The sequence below is a fragment of the Drosophila ficusphila genome, unplaced genomic scaffold, assembly GCF_018152265.1.
Source record: "Drosophila ficusphila isolate 14025-0441.05 unplaced genomic scaffold, ASM1815226v1 contig_723, whole genome shotgun sequence".
NCBI classification, from domain to species: domain Eukaryota; kingdom Metazoa; phylum Arthropoda; class Insecta; order Diptera; family Drosophilidae; genus Drosophila; species Drosophila ficusphila.
The window spans coordinates 1-16,933 of NW_025064662.1; the positions used below are offsets into that span (position 1 = coordinate 1).

Here is a 16,933-nt window from a genome sequence, read left to right on the forward strand (position 1 = left end):
CAAAGGTACACACAAACACACACACATACCAACCGAAACACACACACACTCGCAGTCACTTGTCAAGCAACTCAGAAACGGAAACGTCTCCCTGTTGCTGTCAATAATTTGGCACGTCCTGTGACCCCGGCTGCCCCGGCTGGTTGTCCTTGTACTTGCCGCCACCCGTCGTGTCAACTCGACAATGAACCGCAGAACCCACCCCCTCACCCACTCAACCGCTCACCTTTCCGGTTCAGAGGAGGTCCATCTAAAAAGCATTTCGTCGAACTCAGCGCCTACTTAATCAAGTGTAACATGGACATGTCCAGACTCACCTGCCGTTTGACATATTGCGCGATGTCCTCACTCCTCACTCCTCCCTTTCTCCTCCTTTTGACCTTCACATCCTGCCGCTGGTTGTGTCCTTTGGGGCAGTGCTCCGGCTCCCCTTTTGCGTCCTCTTGGTCAGCGTGCGCCGGACTATCAAATGTCAAATTTGACATAAACAAGTGTTTACATAATGACAACAACAATTTGCGTAATTGTCACAGGCATCCTCGGCAGCAGACGACGGATGTGGATGGGCGCCACCGAGGGTTCGCTCCAACTTGGCTGGAACCCCTCCGACTACGATTCCGTGGAAGTGTGCAAACAGCAGGAGGAGCAATCCTTGCAGGCCAGTGTCCTTGTTCCAGAGTCCCCTCGATTGGGGCTGCATTCCGCTCGGATTTGGTCCTTTTTCCCTTCCGCCGTCGCCGTTCGACATGCTGGAATTGTTTGCCGGCACTGATTAATTGATGGGTGTGTGGGGTCCACTAAACGGTCAAGTTCGGAAAACCTTTGGGTAATGTTAGTAACCAGGGGAAAACCAGCTTACTTTTTAGTTTGATTTCAACGTTTTGGTTATTTTAACTAAGAAGTATCTATTGTGTATTTTAAGTTCAATATGTGAAAAAAATAAACTAATAATCTGTTACAGGTGAAAACGATTTAAACCAAACTAAAATTAAATTTAAATATTCTGAAACAATTTAAAGTTGTAATACATTCAGTATAGATTTATTATTTTATTTTATAACAAATACTCACAAATACTCATCAATCATAATTTGTGTTTTTTATAAATGTTCTTATATTAGTATTTAAAATTTAAAACATGTAACCTGTACATTCTCTAGCAAATCTAGGGTAAAACCAATGACTCGTACACTATGTTTGCTGATCTGATTTCAGTCTTTTTTTTCGGTAGAAAATTGTTTTCGAGCCGAAGATGAAAGTCTTCCCTTTTTACAAAAGAGAGATTTCAATGTTGCAAATAGGTAATGTTTATAAGAATGTTGATACAGGCTTTTGACAAAAGACAAAAATGTTGTATGCAAAAATGGTGAATGCAACATTTTAGCTATAGAAAACCATTCTGAATATTTTAAAAGGCACAAGAAAATAATGAAGGAGTTTTTCTTTACATATGTTAAATTGTACAATTTTGTAGTTACTATTTTAAATTAATTAATTCCTTATTGAATTTTTGACCTTTGGTAATATTAGAGCTCAAAGATCATTCCTTTTTCTTAACTCGATAAGCCCTTTTCGGAAAATTCCTCAGAAACAATCAACTTAAGCGGAGCCAGCATCTTTTGCAAGTTTTTTCCCAACCTCCGCCCGGCAATATTACCAAAATTCACACCAAGAAAACAGAAAAAAAACGAAAGAAAATGACAAGGCGAGGTATTGTGCCTTATGCCGGAGAAAAGTTGATTGTTTGGCCCTTGGGCTATTTGCTTTCTTGATGAAATAATTAAATGTCATTCATTGAGGCCGTTTGCCGCTTGTTCAGGACTCCTCCTTGCCACTTGCCACTTCCTGCTGGGCCACCCGGGCATCGGCTTGTGCCTCCTGATTCCCGAGCCTTGTGCCTCCTGATTCCCGAGGACCGGGCCTTGTGTAATTGCTGACCACTTTCGCATATCCTTTTTGCGCCTTTTGCTGGCTAATTTGTGCAGACAACGCCTTCGGGGGCGGTCCTCTTCCCTCCCCTTTCCCCCTTTTTATTATTTTTTTTCTGCTTTTGGTGCGGGTCCTGCTTTTGATTTCGGCTATTGTACGCATCCCCAAGTATCTCCATCGCATCCAAGTTCATTAAACTTTTTGGTCCGGCTAATTAAGTGCTGCACATCCTGGTTCGGGCCAAGTTTAATGAACTAGTCAACTGACGACTGACGTCATCACACCTGACGCATGCCGTCTGCGAATTTGCATATTCATAAGTGCCCATGATGTCAAGAACAGCCGCCGCATCATCGGATGGGAATATATATTTACCAACAGATAGATAGATGGAAAGATAGAAAGATAGATAGATAGATAGATGGATAGGCAGGCAGCTTGACAAAAGCAAATTTGCTGGCAAACTTTTGGGTCTTGGCCAGTTTTAAATTTGTTGTAAGCCACGGGTTCAGACGCCACTCCGAAGTTTGTGAGCCGAGTTTATTGCCTTGCCCAGCGAGTGGCAAGCGGCAAGTGGCAAGCGGCAAGTGGCAGCATGGAAATCAATTCTAGGGCAATCCCTGGAAAGTCGCGCCTTTTGGCCACTAAACTCCAGGTGGCCCCCTTTTACTTCGGCAAAGCTGCTTTCCTCCGGGGGGCAATAGCCGAAAGTCTGCCAACTTTAAAACTGTCAAATGGACAAGGCAAATGCCAACCCAAAACTGTCAAAAGTTATGAATTTCCCAGGCTCACACACACACATACAGTCACACACACACTGGCACACTTGGTGTCCTCTGGTTTGCAATTAATGTGAAAAGGCAATTTGAACGGGTAGCTGGTAGTTGGTTACTGGTAACTGGTAACTAGTTCGCTTACCACAGCTAAACATTGGGAAATGTTTGGGATGGCCTGCTCGCCTTAGGCAGTACATATAAATCACATGAATTTATTATGATGATGGCATAAATCATAGTGCCATGCAATATATAAAATTGCACCACTTTTTTTAGGGGGGGCTCCCATTTTTGTTTTCCTTTCAGGAGGCATCACAACTTGGGGCATTGTGTTCGTTGTTTAAGCGCCGCAAAATATGCAATTCAAGCGATACGACAAGGAGCAGGGGCACAAAATGCCAGGACAACCAGACAGTGTTGTCCTTTTGGCCGGATATCGTAATTTAAAAGTGCGAAAAAATATTTCATGTTTTTCAGAAGGTCTAAAAAATAAGTTATGGGTCACCTATGCATGTCCTTTTTATTAAATATGCTTTAAAGAGCTTAAAGAAAAGTCCTTTAAATTGGTAAAGGTTTCGGAAATTACAATAAATTTATATAGTAAGTTAGTTATTATTATAATATGTTATATTATATTTATATATTTTAATATATTATATATTTTTTTACTATAATGTCATTTCTCCAAGCAAACATAAAACATATGCATCAACGAGCAAATAAAAGTTTGTGTTTATGGTATTTGACGAAACGAAAAATATTAAAAGTGTAAGCTTGTTTTGAAAAACATTTATACAGTTTATTTATGTCTGTTTTCAGCACTTCGATTTAAAATTTATAGTAGAAGTATAAATTAAAGTGTGCTAACCATTATCCAACCAAATCTAGACTTGATTGCCAAATATCTAAAGTAACTTTAAACCGAAAACCGAAAACAAAATGTAAATCTCTGTTTTGGACACGGTTGAAACTCCGAGAAAGTTTCTCCCTAGTTTTAATTACCCAGTAAGGTATTAAATTAAGTTTCTTGTTTTGGCCAGCTCTTGGCCGTTTAGTAGCTATTTTATTGTTTTTTAACTACAACTACTTGCAGTGTGTTCATTTGGCGAATGCAGCAGTTGTGGCTGCTGACATGGCGTCACCACTCGAAGGCCGGCCAACTCAGGTCAGATCCTGTCAGCGGATGGGGTTGGTCAGTCAGCAGGACGCAGTCAGCGGGATCGGGAGAAGGAACAGAAGGAGCAGGAACGGGAGCAGGAACAGGAGCAGGAGATGGAGCAGAGTGCACCGCTGCGGCGAAAAATTTCCGACAGCTCGGCACATGTAACCCCATTTGAAAAGGGGCCCCCATTGAAATGGTATTCTTTGTTTTTGTTTGCCGGGCCTAAGCTTTGGGGCAACTGGAAACTGGACGCAGGACCCAGGACACTGGACACTGGTCGCAGGACACTCGCAATTTGTTTTTAGTGGCCTGTTTATGCTGTGAGAATCGCCGCAGTGGCCGCAGTAGTAGTTTTGTTTAGTAGTTCGTAGTCTTTCGGCGGCTGTCACTTTTCATTGCCCCGGCGTGTTCATAATTTCCATGTTAATATTGCCCTTGAGTCGCAATTCAGCAATGAAATTAACTCGACTGTGAGCTCGGTGGGTGTTTTTGTTCTGCGGTTCCATAACTCCCTCAAAATCCCCCACGATTTTCCCCATTTACCAGCAACAAAAACATGTCCATTGCAATTAGCATATGAGCAACTAACCATGTGTGGTTCCCACTTTTCCACTTTCCCGCTATTTCTATGGGTGGAGGCGGGGGCGGTGCAATTTGTGGGCGTGGCGAAGCTTGTAATTTATGAATTTTATGGTATCCCTGTTTAGGGACTTGGACTCGTTAGTCGTTAGTCGATGATGAGGGCGGTCAACTAGCTGGCCGCAGTTTTAATTTGATGTATAATCGTCTTTGGGGGATTTGGGGAAAAACGCGGATTGAAAGCACTTCGGGGATGATGGAATGTCCTCCCACTGGGAACGTAAATAACACTTTTTTTGATTTAGGTTTTATAAATATTAATACAAACTGATGGTTGATTGGCCAAACTAGACGGGAAAATTATAGGTTTTTTATTTTAATTAATTTATTATCCAAATAGTTCGAAATTCACAAACTACACTTTATATTTAAATTAATTTATTATCAAAATATTTGAAATGTATTGATCACAGCCAAAAAAATTGTGAAAACATAAACACATATTTGCACTCGATATTCATAGAGTATTTTTTTATATTCGAAATAATAAACTTTTTAACTATATAATAATTTAACTATCTGTCGTAGAAAAGTTTTGTGCTTTTAAAGTTTCAAAACAAAATAAATAACTTCTTGTTATTTAAATTACAATCTATATTGAAAGTTAAGCTGCACTTTGCTTGCTCTTTGCTGTTTTTGCTCTTAGTGTATTTAATCTGCTAGCCACTTTTGAAATAAATAATAAACTTTTAAATAAAAAACATGATTCGTTTATTAAGTTAATACTGCCTCCTTGAGATGTATTTGATATAAGTGCCTTGCTTTCAAATGGCAACATTTTGCCTGGGATGTAACACTAGAAATCTACTTGAAAATGCAATCAATTTGCTGGGTTAAATCCCCAATTAGGATACAATCCGGACCCGGATTGTCGAAAGCATTGCACATAGGCCTTTGTTACGTGTTTCCAGCTGGCTTGTCGACATTCGGTTTTAATTTAATTGCAAACTTTCATACAATGTGGTTATGCATACGGCATTCGGTGTATTATTCAGATTCTAACAAATTATGCATATAAATTTTCATTTTCACTTTGGCGAGTGCAAACATTAGGTCTCCGAAATAGCCAACGATGAATTCTGCAACTATGGAGCTCCAAAAAAAGTGGGAGTTTCGGTAGCGATGGCATCAGCAACTTTAAACCACCTCAAATTCAAAGCACAAAAATGGCAAACAATTTGCAAACAAAATATATACATTCTGGAGCATACTTTGGGGAGCATTTAAAAAATGTATGTGGTTATGCACCCCCCTTTGTGTTTTGCAACGCCTCTGCCTTTGTCGTTGGGATTTTTAGGGCCGGATTTAAAGATGGATTCAATAGGGAGCCGTAATGCAGTCTGTCTAGTTTCGGAAAGTTCCATTCGAGATAAGCAAATGAATTTCAGCACTTATCATATAGAAATCGGCAATCTGCTGGCAAAATATTTGGGGGGTTGGGGGAGTTTTATTGTTTTGTTTTCGGAAAACACGACCATAAGTCCTGGGGCATTTTAAAGTGCGATGAGCAATCCACGGTGGGATGTTGCAACATGCTGGCAAATGGCAACTTGCAGTGACAGGCTGTCTTCTTCTACTTTGAAGAGGAGAAGGGAGGGGGAGGGGGGGTGGTTTAAACTATGCATCAGCAATCTGGGCTAACAACAAACTTGGCCAAAAGAGAGAGAGCGAGTGTCTGCGCTTGGCTGTGCTGCATATTTAAAGGCGCTTAAGTGCCGGCAAAAAGTGCAACCTGAGCACCCGAGAGTGCCGGCAAAACGGAAGTGGAGGAAAGGGGGGTTCCAAGGGGGGTTGCAGGGGGGGGGAGAGACAGACCGACATGCGTCGTCATCCGACACATCACTCATGCTGTTTTTGAGCCCTGATTGTTTTGAGTGTCTGGCAGCGACAGCAGCAGTTGCACCACCAGCAACAATGTTCCACAGAGAGAGAAAGCGGTGACAGATCCCATGATGTAATATTCCTCACTGGAAAGGCTTTCGTTTAAAAATGCATGAGCTTGCAGCTCTTCAACATTTTACTTAAGTGAAAAACTAGGTAAAATGAAGAAGCCTTTTTGTATTACTACTTTTTGAACGTGTTAACGATTAACGAACAGTTAAAAAAGAAGTAGAGGATTAGTGTGAAACCTATGAAACAAATTAAAAATTCTATTTAATTAATTTAAAAAAATTATAGTATATTTTCTATACTATCGTAGACTAAAATTTGTGTTTTAAAGTAAAGGTTATAGTTCTTCCAAACAAGAACTACGAAGTAAATTTAATTCGTTTTAAAAAGATTGAAGATTGAAATTAGTTTTTTTGCAGTTAGTTTAACCATATATATACATATATATATATTTACCAAATATAATATATTCTGCATAACTAAAAATTTTTTTTTTTTTAGCTTCTGTTACTTTGACTTTATGATTTTTTCTCCCTGTGTACAGTAAAAATTGATTGCATTTGCGTCTGCCGCCAGGAGTCAGTGATTCAGACAATGTCGTTGGCTCGGCAAGTGCAGGACAGACTCCGTTCTCCGTCGGGGTCCTTGTTTATGCCTAAAAAGCAATGGCGCAGAGAGTCCTTGGACTTGGCACTCGAAAAGCTCGCAATTCGCCGCCCACTCGTCAGCTTCAGCGTTAGGCAGTCAGTGCAAATAGTCAAACAATGACAGTTTAGAGGACACCAGCATCCAAGGACAATTGTCGAGTGTCGAGTGTGGGCGATAATCACTGCGTCGACGGCACAGTCGACACCTTTTGGCCGCTTCAAATATTGACTATTTTGCATATTGATTGGCCTTTGTCTCCGCCCGCTGGAATCCCCATTGTTGTTGGCATCCTCGTCCTCGTCCTCATCCTCGTCCTTTCGGCAGTCAGCAGTCAACATGCCAGCGACACCTACATCATCAACTTGTTGACACGTTACCATCCGTGGCGGCAGCAGCAAAAGGATGCAGGATTCAGGGGACTCCAAGGAGGTGGAGGATGAGCAGGAGGAGCAGGAGAAGCAGGAGGAGGAGTTGGAGGATCCAGAGGAGTAGGAGGACTCGCAGGAGTCGCGACATCCGCCCCGGCAGTTCATCCCGCCGTATCCGTTCTTTATGACTATGAAAAACACTTTATGCACTGAACTCCGCTCTGCGTTGACGTTGTTTGACATTGTAGAAATTGCTTTTAATTAAAATATTCTGCGCGGCAAATATCAGGCGCACACCATGCAGTACATTTCACGGGGAGCACAAAAAAAAATATAAAATGGAAAAGAGGGATATAAACTATATAGCTCAGCCTTAGAGACTCGTTTTTATTTTTTCCTTCGCGGTGTCGCACTTGCAAAGCTCCGCATTTCTATACAAAAAGCAGACACATTGTACGCACACTTTAACAAATAATTCTGTATTCGATTTAGAACATGAAAAATAATACAAACAAATAAAATATAGTAATTTAATTAAATGTTTATCATCTGGTTTTTGAGTTTCTATATTGAAAACGTTTATATTTACTGTAAACTGAATTAAATATTTTGTACCGCAAAATATCAAACAAAAATTAAAGTAATTAAAACTTTGCCTAAAGCTGAAATCATTTTCAACTGATTAAATTTCTATCATTTATTGTAAAAATTTACCTTACTGCCTATAACATTTACAATTAATCTTTCATTCATATTTCAAAAATATATTTACTGGTTTATTGGTAAGTATATCAAGCAAAGCACTTAATTATATATGTTAACTGGAGTACCAAGAACTTAAACTAGTTTTCGTTTACTTGTTACAGTTTCCTTTTTATAAGTGCACTCCGCAAAGGATCGCCGATATTCGTTTAAAGAGTTTATTAGTTTAATTTGGCTTTAACCGTTCACATGACTCGAATTGAATTTGAATTTGATGGAGCTCATCCAACCCTTGAGTTTCCTTTGAGCTTAAAGAGCCCTTTTTCCCGGCGAGACTCTGCAGGGAAATTAGCTCGGGACTCCCCCCGACTCGTTGCAATGCAATTTATGCTGATTAGTTTGCATCTTGCAGTTGACTTCCACTTAATGAATGGATTCTGCTGGCACAAAAACAGCGGGGGATCTGAGAATTGGATCTGAAGCGGATTGGCAGCCAAGGGGAAGTTGTCACACAACCAGCAGTTTTTTCTTTCTTTTCTCGTTCTTGAGGAACTGCCAAATCCGCTTAGCAACTTTATAATTAGCCAGCGCGGTCGTTGTAGGCGTCGCATTGTTCAGCCGTCGTCAATGGGCCACAAAGCGATTGACTGGGAGGTTCTTTTTTGGGGCGATTTTCGGGCCATGATTGCCGCGATTGCATAATCTCTAAGCCCGGTCAGCCAGCCAAAATCGAGGGGGAGGAGCTGAAGCCGGGACCGGGTAAAAAATCAATGGAAATAAATCACCGAAAAGCGTGCGGCAGACTAGAGTCACTTTTTGGTTGTTTTTTTCTACTTCTTTGCCTTTGCCTAGACAAATGCCACGTCAGTTGACGGCGTTCGCACCAATGAAATATACTCCTTTCCATGGGCGTACTAAGGGGGGAATAAGCAAAAAAATATTTCCTCAAATTACTATACAATAATAATAATATTTTTATAATAATATTTATACGAACTCTTTATTAAATAACTACCTACTCAAATAATCAAACGATTTCTTAAGACCAAGTATGATAGTTTTCACAAATAGAATATTTGGAAAAAATAATAATTACTGAATGGGAAAATAAAACGGCTTTGGTATAACTAAGTGTGTAAAACTTGAATACTCATTAATAAAAGTAAACTCAATACACAAGTATGATATTGCGAAATGTGTTCTTATTCATCCCTAAAAAGTGATAAGAACATGTTTAGCATTATAGGTGTGTTATAACAAAAAAAATATTTTAAGAATTTAGCTTATATTTTTTTTATTAAAATGATTTGATGTCCAAGCTTTTCTATTTAAATATGTTAAATGTTTTTCACACCCCCCTTGGCCTTGATAACTTTTTCTTTCCCCGCTCCTCGCGTCGAGTTTCCAGTAATCGTATCGTTAAATTGATTAATTTCTTTATTTGCGCACCAGCTGAAAATTGCGGTCGCCTTGTCGATGCTTCCATCGGCGAATGAGTGCAAAGGGGTTCTGTGGGTCCCCGAAGCAATCAAATTTGGGATTAGACAGGGCGGCGATTTAAAGGGAATACTAAATTTGCATCAATAGCTCCTCCTGAGGCACACGGCCGTGTGGTAAATTGCCTTTGACAAGCTTGGCTCTTCGATCGCGTAGAATGCCAATGGAAATAGTGCGAATTTTCTGGTATTTGGAGTCCATACTTGGGCCTCCTGTTGTTGTGGCTTTCGTCGGGTTACTCCCCTTTATCCCCCGTTTATCCCCCTTCGATCCGCCCACATTAATGCTCCCATAAACTTCCGCGGCCTCCGGCGCATATTTTGATTTCAGCTTCAACGCCAGTTTTGATGGATTAATGGGGCCGGGGCGACATTTGTTGTCAGTGTCGGCATCTTGGCATCTTGGCGTCAAACAAAGGCGTGGCCATGCCTAATGAACGTGGGGCAGGGGGCGTGGTCGCCAGCGATTTGCTCCGGGTCGTTTGTCTTATCCGCCGGGTTGGACGGACCGGCGATTACGTATCCGCCCGGTGAGCAACGTGCAAAGTGTGTGTGCTCCATTCACAGAATGCGGAAAGGTGATTATACGCTCGGGGTTCTCTAATGTTGATCGATAGGCCAGCGCAAATATTAACCCAAAATTTGCCTACAACTCGGTCGGAGTTCCTGTTAGGAATAATAAAAGAATCACTTGTGGCAAAATGCTGATTTTTGATTGATAAAGTATTGTTTTGGCAACAATTGCAGTTAAATATATTTTTGTCTTTAAGCAACTTTAAAAAGAGAGGTTGGTTTTTAATTTTTGAGGAAAGGGAAAACTGACTTTACATGTTTATGGTAAAGAAAATATTGAAAAAATATATATTATGTATGTAATTTTACAACAGAAAAACTCTACAGATAAAAAATCTTTTAAAGAATAAATTCTTTCTTAGTTTTAACTCCTTAACAAACAACCACAAATTTTTAAAATAAATTCTGGTATACAGCCTAAAGAATTCCATAATACCTGCAATACAGTTTTCCATATCACATTTAAAATTAACCGGGAAAAATTTCTTTAATGTTTGCTTCTATCTGTTTTCCTATGCTGTATTTTTTTGCATACTGAAATGAGAAATCATATTGATGGATTTTAATATTTTTGTTGGCTGAATATTGCACTCAAGCACCTCGTGCATTAATTTTGATCTCATTGCCAAAAAGTTCGCAGTTTTGGGGCTTAAAGACAGGTGGGAATGCGTTTGCACCTGGACGGGCTTTCCGAGCGAATGGTTTGCTCAATGACCAAGCTCAGACTCGCACAAAATGTTTACGTACTCGTATTTGTGTGATTCTTGTGTAAATTGTCTGTGAAAACGGCCATGGAAAGCTTCGACTGGGCTTCAGCTTCAGTTCTCAGTGCTCAGCTGTAGTTTTGGGTTCGGATTTAGCATTTGCATTTGTCTGTTTTCAAGTCCTCCCCATTTACCCACTGGCTGTGATTTCGCTTTGCATACGTACATCTTCCGTTTCCTCCTGTTTTCCCATCGCATACTATATTCTGCTTTTCTGCTTTTCCGCTTTTCCCCCGCTTTTCCGGGCAGCACACACCGATGCTCATTTCGCCAGCGCCAACTAAAAATGCATTTCCTGTCAAGTGTAAAAGGAAATGATGTGATGCTCTCCGGCTTTAACGTGCAATCAATCATTGCCGTGAAACCCCTCCACTTCCACTTCCCCTTTCTCAATCCCCTTCCCCTCCCCAAAAAGAGGAGCACCCCGCCACTTTGTCCTTACGCCTCGTGTCCTTTTGCGGTGGCAAAGTCAATGAAGGCGGGTTTATTAAGTCGGGCAAATAGTGTTAAGTATTTGTCAAATGTCAAATGCCAAATGCCAAATGCCAGACTCCCCTTTCCCCTTTTCCCGGCTTAATGGAGCTCCCTTTCGCATCCTGGCCAGCCACCACACACTGGCTTTTAATTGCCACGCCGATAGGCGGGTGACTCGTCTGTCCCTGACCCACCAGCCCCACCAGCACCATCAACCCCACAAACCCCACCAGAACCCTCGGTTTGAACGGTTCCATCGCCACTTGGCATTGGTGTGCCATTTCCGAGGGGGCAGTGCCACCTCAATTGGAGAACCGCCGCCAGAAGTGCCTACTATTAACCTTCCGACACCCGCGACTAAATTAATTAAAAACTAAAGTGTTATAGCAGCAGAAACATTTCCTTAGAAACATGAGTAAACACCCTAATATGCGGCAGTTTTTAAAGAGCGCCTTTAATGTTTTTAATTTATTTATGCACTAAGCTTTTCCGGAAAATGGCCTAAAACAAAACCGATTTTGTATTGGTATACCTCAAAATGCTTATGACTTACTAACTGCATCCTTAATTTGTTTTTGATTTTTGGGTCGATTTTTTGATGTGAAATCGTTGTTTTTTTTCATTAGATAATCATGGTTCTTGGAATATTGAGTCTTTAAATGACTCTTGATTTTTAAATTAAATATAAAATAAATTAATAAAAAATTGGATGACTATTTTATATAGGTGCCATATAAACAATCCTCAAAAATATAGAAAATTAATAGAAAAATCGTTTAGCTTCGATGTTGCTTAGCCTTAATGTACTTTTTAGTGTAGGATTTATTTTACTATTTGTTTTGGAATTTTTTCTTATTTCATTATATATAGTATATCCTTATGCCAAAACAAATAACAAGATAATCGTTGATACACAACTACAATGAAATTAAAAACGTTAATGATTTTTAAAATTGTCTTTGAAAAAGGCTATTGAATGGCAGATAACTGACTGTGAGATGTTTAAAATGTTCTGCTTTAGTCAACCGAAAATCGAGTGACAATACGGCATAGAAATGTACCCAAAGCGACTTGAATTCCCACGTATCTTCCATTCATCTTTCCTTAGCACTTCCATAGGGGAATGAGCACAGGATTCACTCAATCGAAGCCTAAGCTCCTTGGGGCGTGTCCTGGGGCACTTTAGTGTGATGGCGGGTTAAGGCAGGTGGTCTCCGTTTTGCCCCCCAGTGAGCCGTTCTCCGGTGGCAGACTTTTCAAGTTCAAGTCGGTGATATATGCATACTATATATCCCTCCAGCCCCCTTCCCCCCATTCCCCATATCTTTCGCATTTTTTGCCCGATATGTGTCTCTTGTCTGCCTACGCATCTTGATGGCCTGGGGCTACGTGTTCGGACGCTGTAATCGGATGTTTATGGCCCACAGCAAGCTCATGGACGCTCCACGCACTTTCAATTTTGTTTGGCTAAAAGCGGGAGTCATTGAACGGGGATCTCTGCCTTTCTGGAGGAAACGAGAGGCTCTTTTGGTTACAGCCAGCCGGAGACAATTGCCGCACAGTGGGCCATTATTGTGGCGGGTTCCTTGAAGGCGCTTAATTATGTTACATCGATTCGAGTCGCTCAAATGAGTTGACAACTTTGTTGTTGGGGCACTTCTAAGAAAAACCTTTGGGGCCAGCGACCTTCGGTTCTTGGGTGTTATTAATTAAGACCCAATTTTCAAATGACCCAATAAATGGGTTGCTTTTAATTTTGGTTCTTTACTTTTTCAACCTAAAATAAGCGTTCCCTGCAATTAGTAATCCGATTTGGTTAGTGTTTTTATTCCGCAAAAACTCCAAGTGCGAAACAATGTAAAACTGTGCCAATGCCTGCCTGTGCAGACGTAAGGTAAACACCAAATGGGGCAATAATAAATTTTCTAAAACGAGTGAAATAACCGAAAAACTGAAAATCATGCAGCCAATGAAGCAAACGCCGCTGACATACAAACGCCCCCGAAGGCAAAAAGATAAAGTGGGTACCCCGAGGTGCTGACAAGTCACCTATATAGTGTAACATTTATATATATATGTTGGTTTTTTGGTGGGAGGTTGGGGGATTAGGTGGCTGTGGGACAAACTGACAATTGACAATCCGTTGGCAGCAAATTTCGCGCTCCATTGGCGCGCGCATGTTTCGTCGGCAAGAAAAACAAAATGATTGTCAAGTGCTGAACTCCAGTCGTGATGTAATGCTGCAAGGTGGCGAGTTGACAATTGAAAAGTTAATTGAACGCCGCTCAGATCGCAATTAATTACACAAAAAAAAAAAGAATGACAAGTAGGCCTACAAGGAAGCGCGAAAATTCCGCTGCTGAACTTGACATCGAAAATGGAGCAGAAATCGTAGCAGAAACTGAAACTCAAAATAAAACTGAAACTGAAACCGATACCGAAACCAATACCCAAATAACGAACAAAAAGACAAATTACCCGAAACCAGTTTTAGCCCGCAATTGTCAAATTGTCAACTGAGATACTTGTTACCGGTTTGCTCTTCGGTTTTTAGCCGCACTTTGTGTTTGTTTTTTTCAGGGCGCCACTTCTTGAGGCTAATTCTGACGCCCCATATAAAGTGACGTGCGTCGGGAGTGGTCGACATCATTAAGTCAGCGTCGATCCGAGAGTCGGGCGGACATATAGTCGTCAGTCTCCAATCGCAGTCAGAGCTTCCTGTGCGGCACGTGTCACTTCGTCCTCGAGCAATCCCAGTCCAAAAGGAAGTGATTCCCCTTCGAAAATGGCAGGCAAAGTAAGTTTGATGTACTGCAACTCTCACTTGGAAATAAAAAAGCGTTATAGTGGCAAAAGTGATTTTTAAATTGCTGCTCATATATCCTTTAAACAACGTATGTAGAGTGTAATTTATTTTTTGAACCACCGAAAATTCCAATTATTTTTGGGCAAAAAACTGGCAGACGAAACAATTATAATATGCACGAATCAGTTTGTTTTGATTTGCATAATCACATAAATAATAACAATCAAATCAGTATTGTTTGTACTAAAAACTAATATTGCATTTGAAACAATTGTGTTTGTTTATTTATAATAACTAAAAGGAAAAAATCAAATCGGATTAGATTTAGGAGCATATAACTGGGAACCAACATTTGGCAATAAAAATATATGTAATGAATGACACCTGAAATGTATAAGTTTTTGCTGAAATCAACTTTAAAGAGTTTTTAACAGGATTTAAAAATAACTGCTATATAAAATGTATTTAAAATCCTTTTCTTAAAAAGCCACTTAAATTTTACCTTTTAATTGCCAATTAGTGTAAATATGATGTCTTAACCAACCTTTTCTTTTGCAGCTCCTGAGTCTCTTCTCCCTGCTGGCAATCGCTGGTTCCTGTTGCGCAGGATTCGCGGCAACGTACTCCGGTTATCATCCGGCTTATGCCACTTATCAGGCTCCAGCTGCCGTTTACCATGCCGCTCCAGTTTACCAACAGGCAGCTCCTGTTTTTGCCAAGTCGCTGGTTTCGGCTGCTCCCGTCTACACCAGATCCTTCGCCCTGCCCGCTCCAGTTGTGAAGACGGTGGCTGCTCCTCTTCCCCTGCCACTTGCCGCTGCTCCGGTGGTAAAAACGGTGGCTGCTGCTCCCGTGGCTGCTGCTCCCGTGGTTGCTGCTCCCGTCTTGAAACAGGTGGAGCTGGAGTCCTCGCCGCGTTATGACTTCTCCTACGGCGTTCACGACAGCATCACTGGGGATATCAAGAGCCAGGTGGAGACCCGTGATGGCGGCAACGTGGTGGGATCCTACTCCGTTCTGGATGCCGATGGCTACAAGCGCACGGTGACCTACACCGCCGACGATGTCAACGGATTCAATGCGGTGGTTCAGCGGGAACCTGTGGTGGCTGCTCGTGCCGTGGCTGCTGTTCCAGTTGCTTCTGCAGTTCCAGTGGCTGCTCCAGTTCCAGTGGCTGCTCCTCTGCCCGTTCATGTGCCCGCTCCCGTGGCTTCGTTGCCCGCTCCAATCTACTATCCCCACCAGCAGGTGTTTGCTCCCCAGCAGGTGCAGCATGTTCAGCAGGTCGCCGAGCAGCAGGGTGAAGTGGTGGAGGCTCCTGTGGCCACCCAGCCCGAGCTGGAACCCACGCCCGTCGACTACAACGAGGTTCAGCAGCAGCAGGAGCAACAGCAGCAGCAGCAGCAAACTTATCCCCAGGATCAGCAGTTCCCGCCCTTCTCGCCGGCGGGGGAATCCTCTCCAGCTCCCGACAGCGATGACTCCGATGTGGTGGAGGCCCGATCTGCGCCGGAGGCCAACAGCAGCACCACCTCCACCACAGTGGCTCCAGCTCCAGTCAGGGAGGAGAACAACGGGGAGACCAAGAAGACCGCCTAGATTGCAAAACTATTGTTCAACCAGAAAAATGCGAAAATAAATATAAAGTTCGGGAATATATAAAAAAAAATGCAGAGAATTTCATTAAAAAGAATTTACTCAATTGGATTGGCGGGTGGAAAAAGTAATGGTAAATAAATTATTTATAAATTTAAATTATACCCTTTTTTTTTTACATTTTTGTTCGACTGACTAGATTTTATAAATTATTTCTAACACCTAAAAAGTTGACTTCTGGAATTAAGCTAAAACAGAAAAACTAAAGTTATGCAGGTGACGTAAAAGCTAAAGTTTCGATTTAAATTTTTTTAAATTTTTCTGATGAAAGATTTAAAAAAACCTTATCCAGGAGGAATTGGTTTGCATTGAATTGTATATTTTTTCTTTGCATTGTTTTTTTTAAGCGAGAGATTAAATAGTATTATTTCAACGATAACCTTTTTTTGAAGGCAATCATAACAATGGAATGTAATCCGATTAGGTATTTAAAGAAAAAAAATGGTTGGTGTTTCTGTAATTAAGTATTGATTTAGCATTATTTTCTCGCAATTAGTAAAATTTGAAAGTGGAAATTTCTAGAAATCTAATTAATAATCATTAAAACGAATTTCAATGTTTTTTATTTAATATGTACATGTTTTTTTTTACAATATATTATAAATACAAGTTGACACCCTCACTTAAAGACCACCCGTTGAAAATTAAATCTTTCTCATGGACTTATATACCGAACGACATTTAATTTTTCTATTCTATTATTCTGTATTCTTAAAAGACAAATAAGTTATGTCTCCTTCTAATGTAAAGCCATGTAAAGCCAAGTTTGAATGCAACCGCCAGACATGCAGATTCAGCGAAGGCTGAATAGCTGAATTTCGTTTGTATGCGCGCCACCGAAATAAGTTCCACAATCCACAATAATTTGGAGTATCTAAAAGGGCAGCGCCCTCTTTCGTAAGCGATCAGCACTATTTTAATTGATCTTATAACTTTTATTTTTTGTAAGAAAAACATATAATTTTTTTTCAAAATATCATAAGTTTATTTGAAACGTAAAACCTATACATACTATTGAAGCAACAAATTTCATAGGAGTAGGGTAAAAGT

General features: G+C 40.8%; 1 protein-coding gene across 1 annotated transcript; it reads left to right on the forward strand.

Annotated features, from left to right (window-relative positions):
- The first annotated feature begins 14,085 nt into the window (after window positions 1-14,085).
- LOC108089200 (cuticle protein) lies at window positions 14,086-15,896 on the forward strand. The gene is made up of 2 exons (XM_017187347.1): window positions 14,086-14,218; window positions 14,786-15,896. The coding sequence occupies exons 1-2, from the start codon at window positions 14,207-14,209 to the stop codon at window positions 15,824-15,826; spliced, it is 1,053 nt and encodes a 350-aa protein (XP_017042836.1). The 5' UTR covers window positions 14,086-14,206; the 3' UTR covers window positions 15,827-15,896.
- Window positions 15,897-16,933: the final 1,037 nt, after the last annotated feature.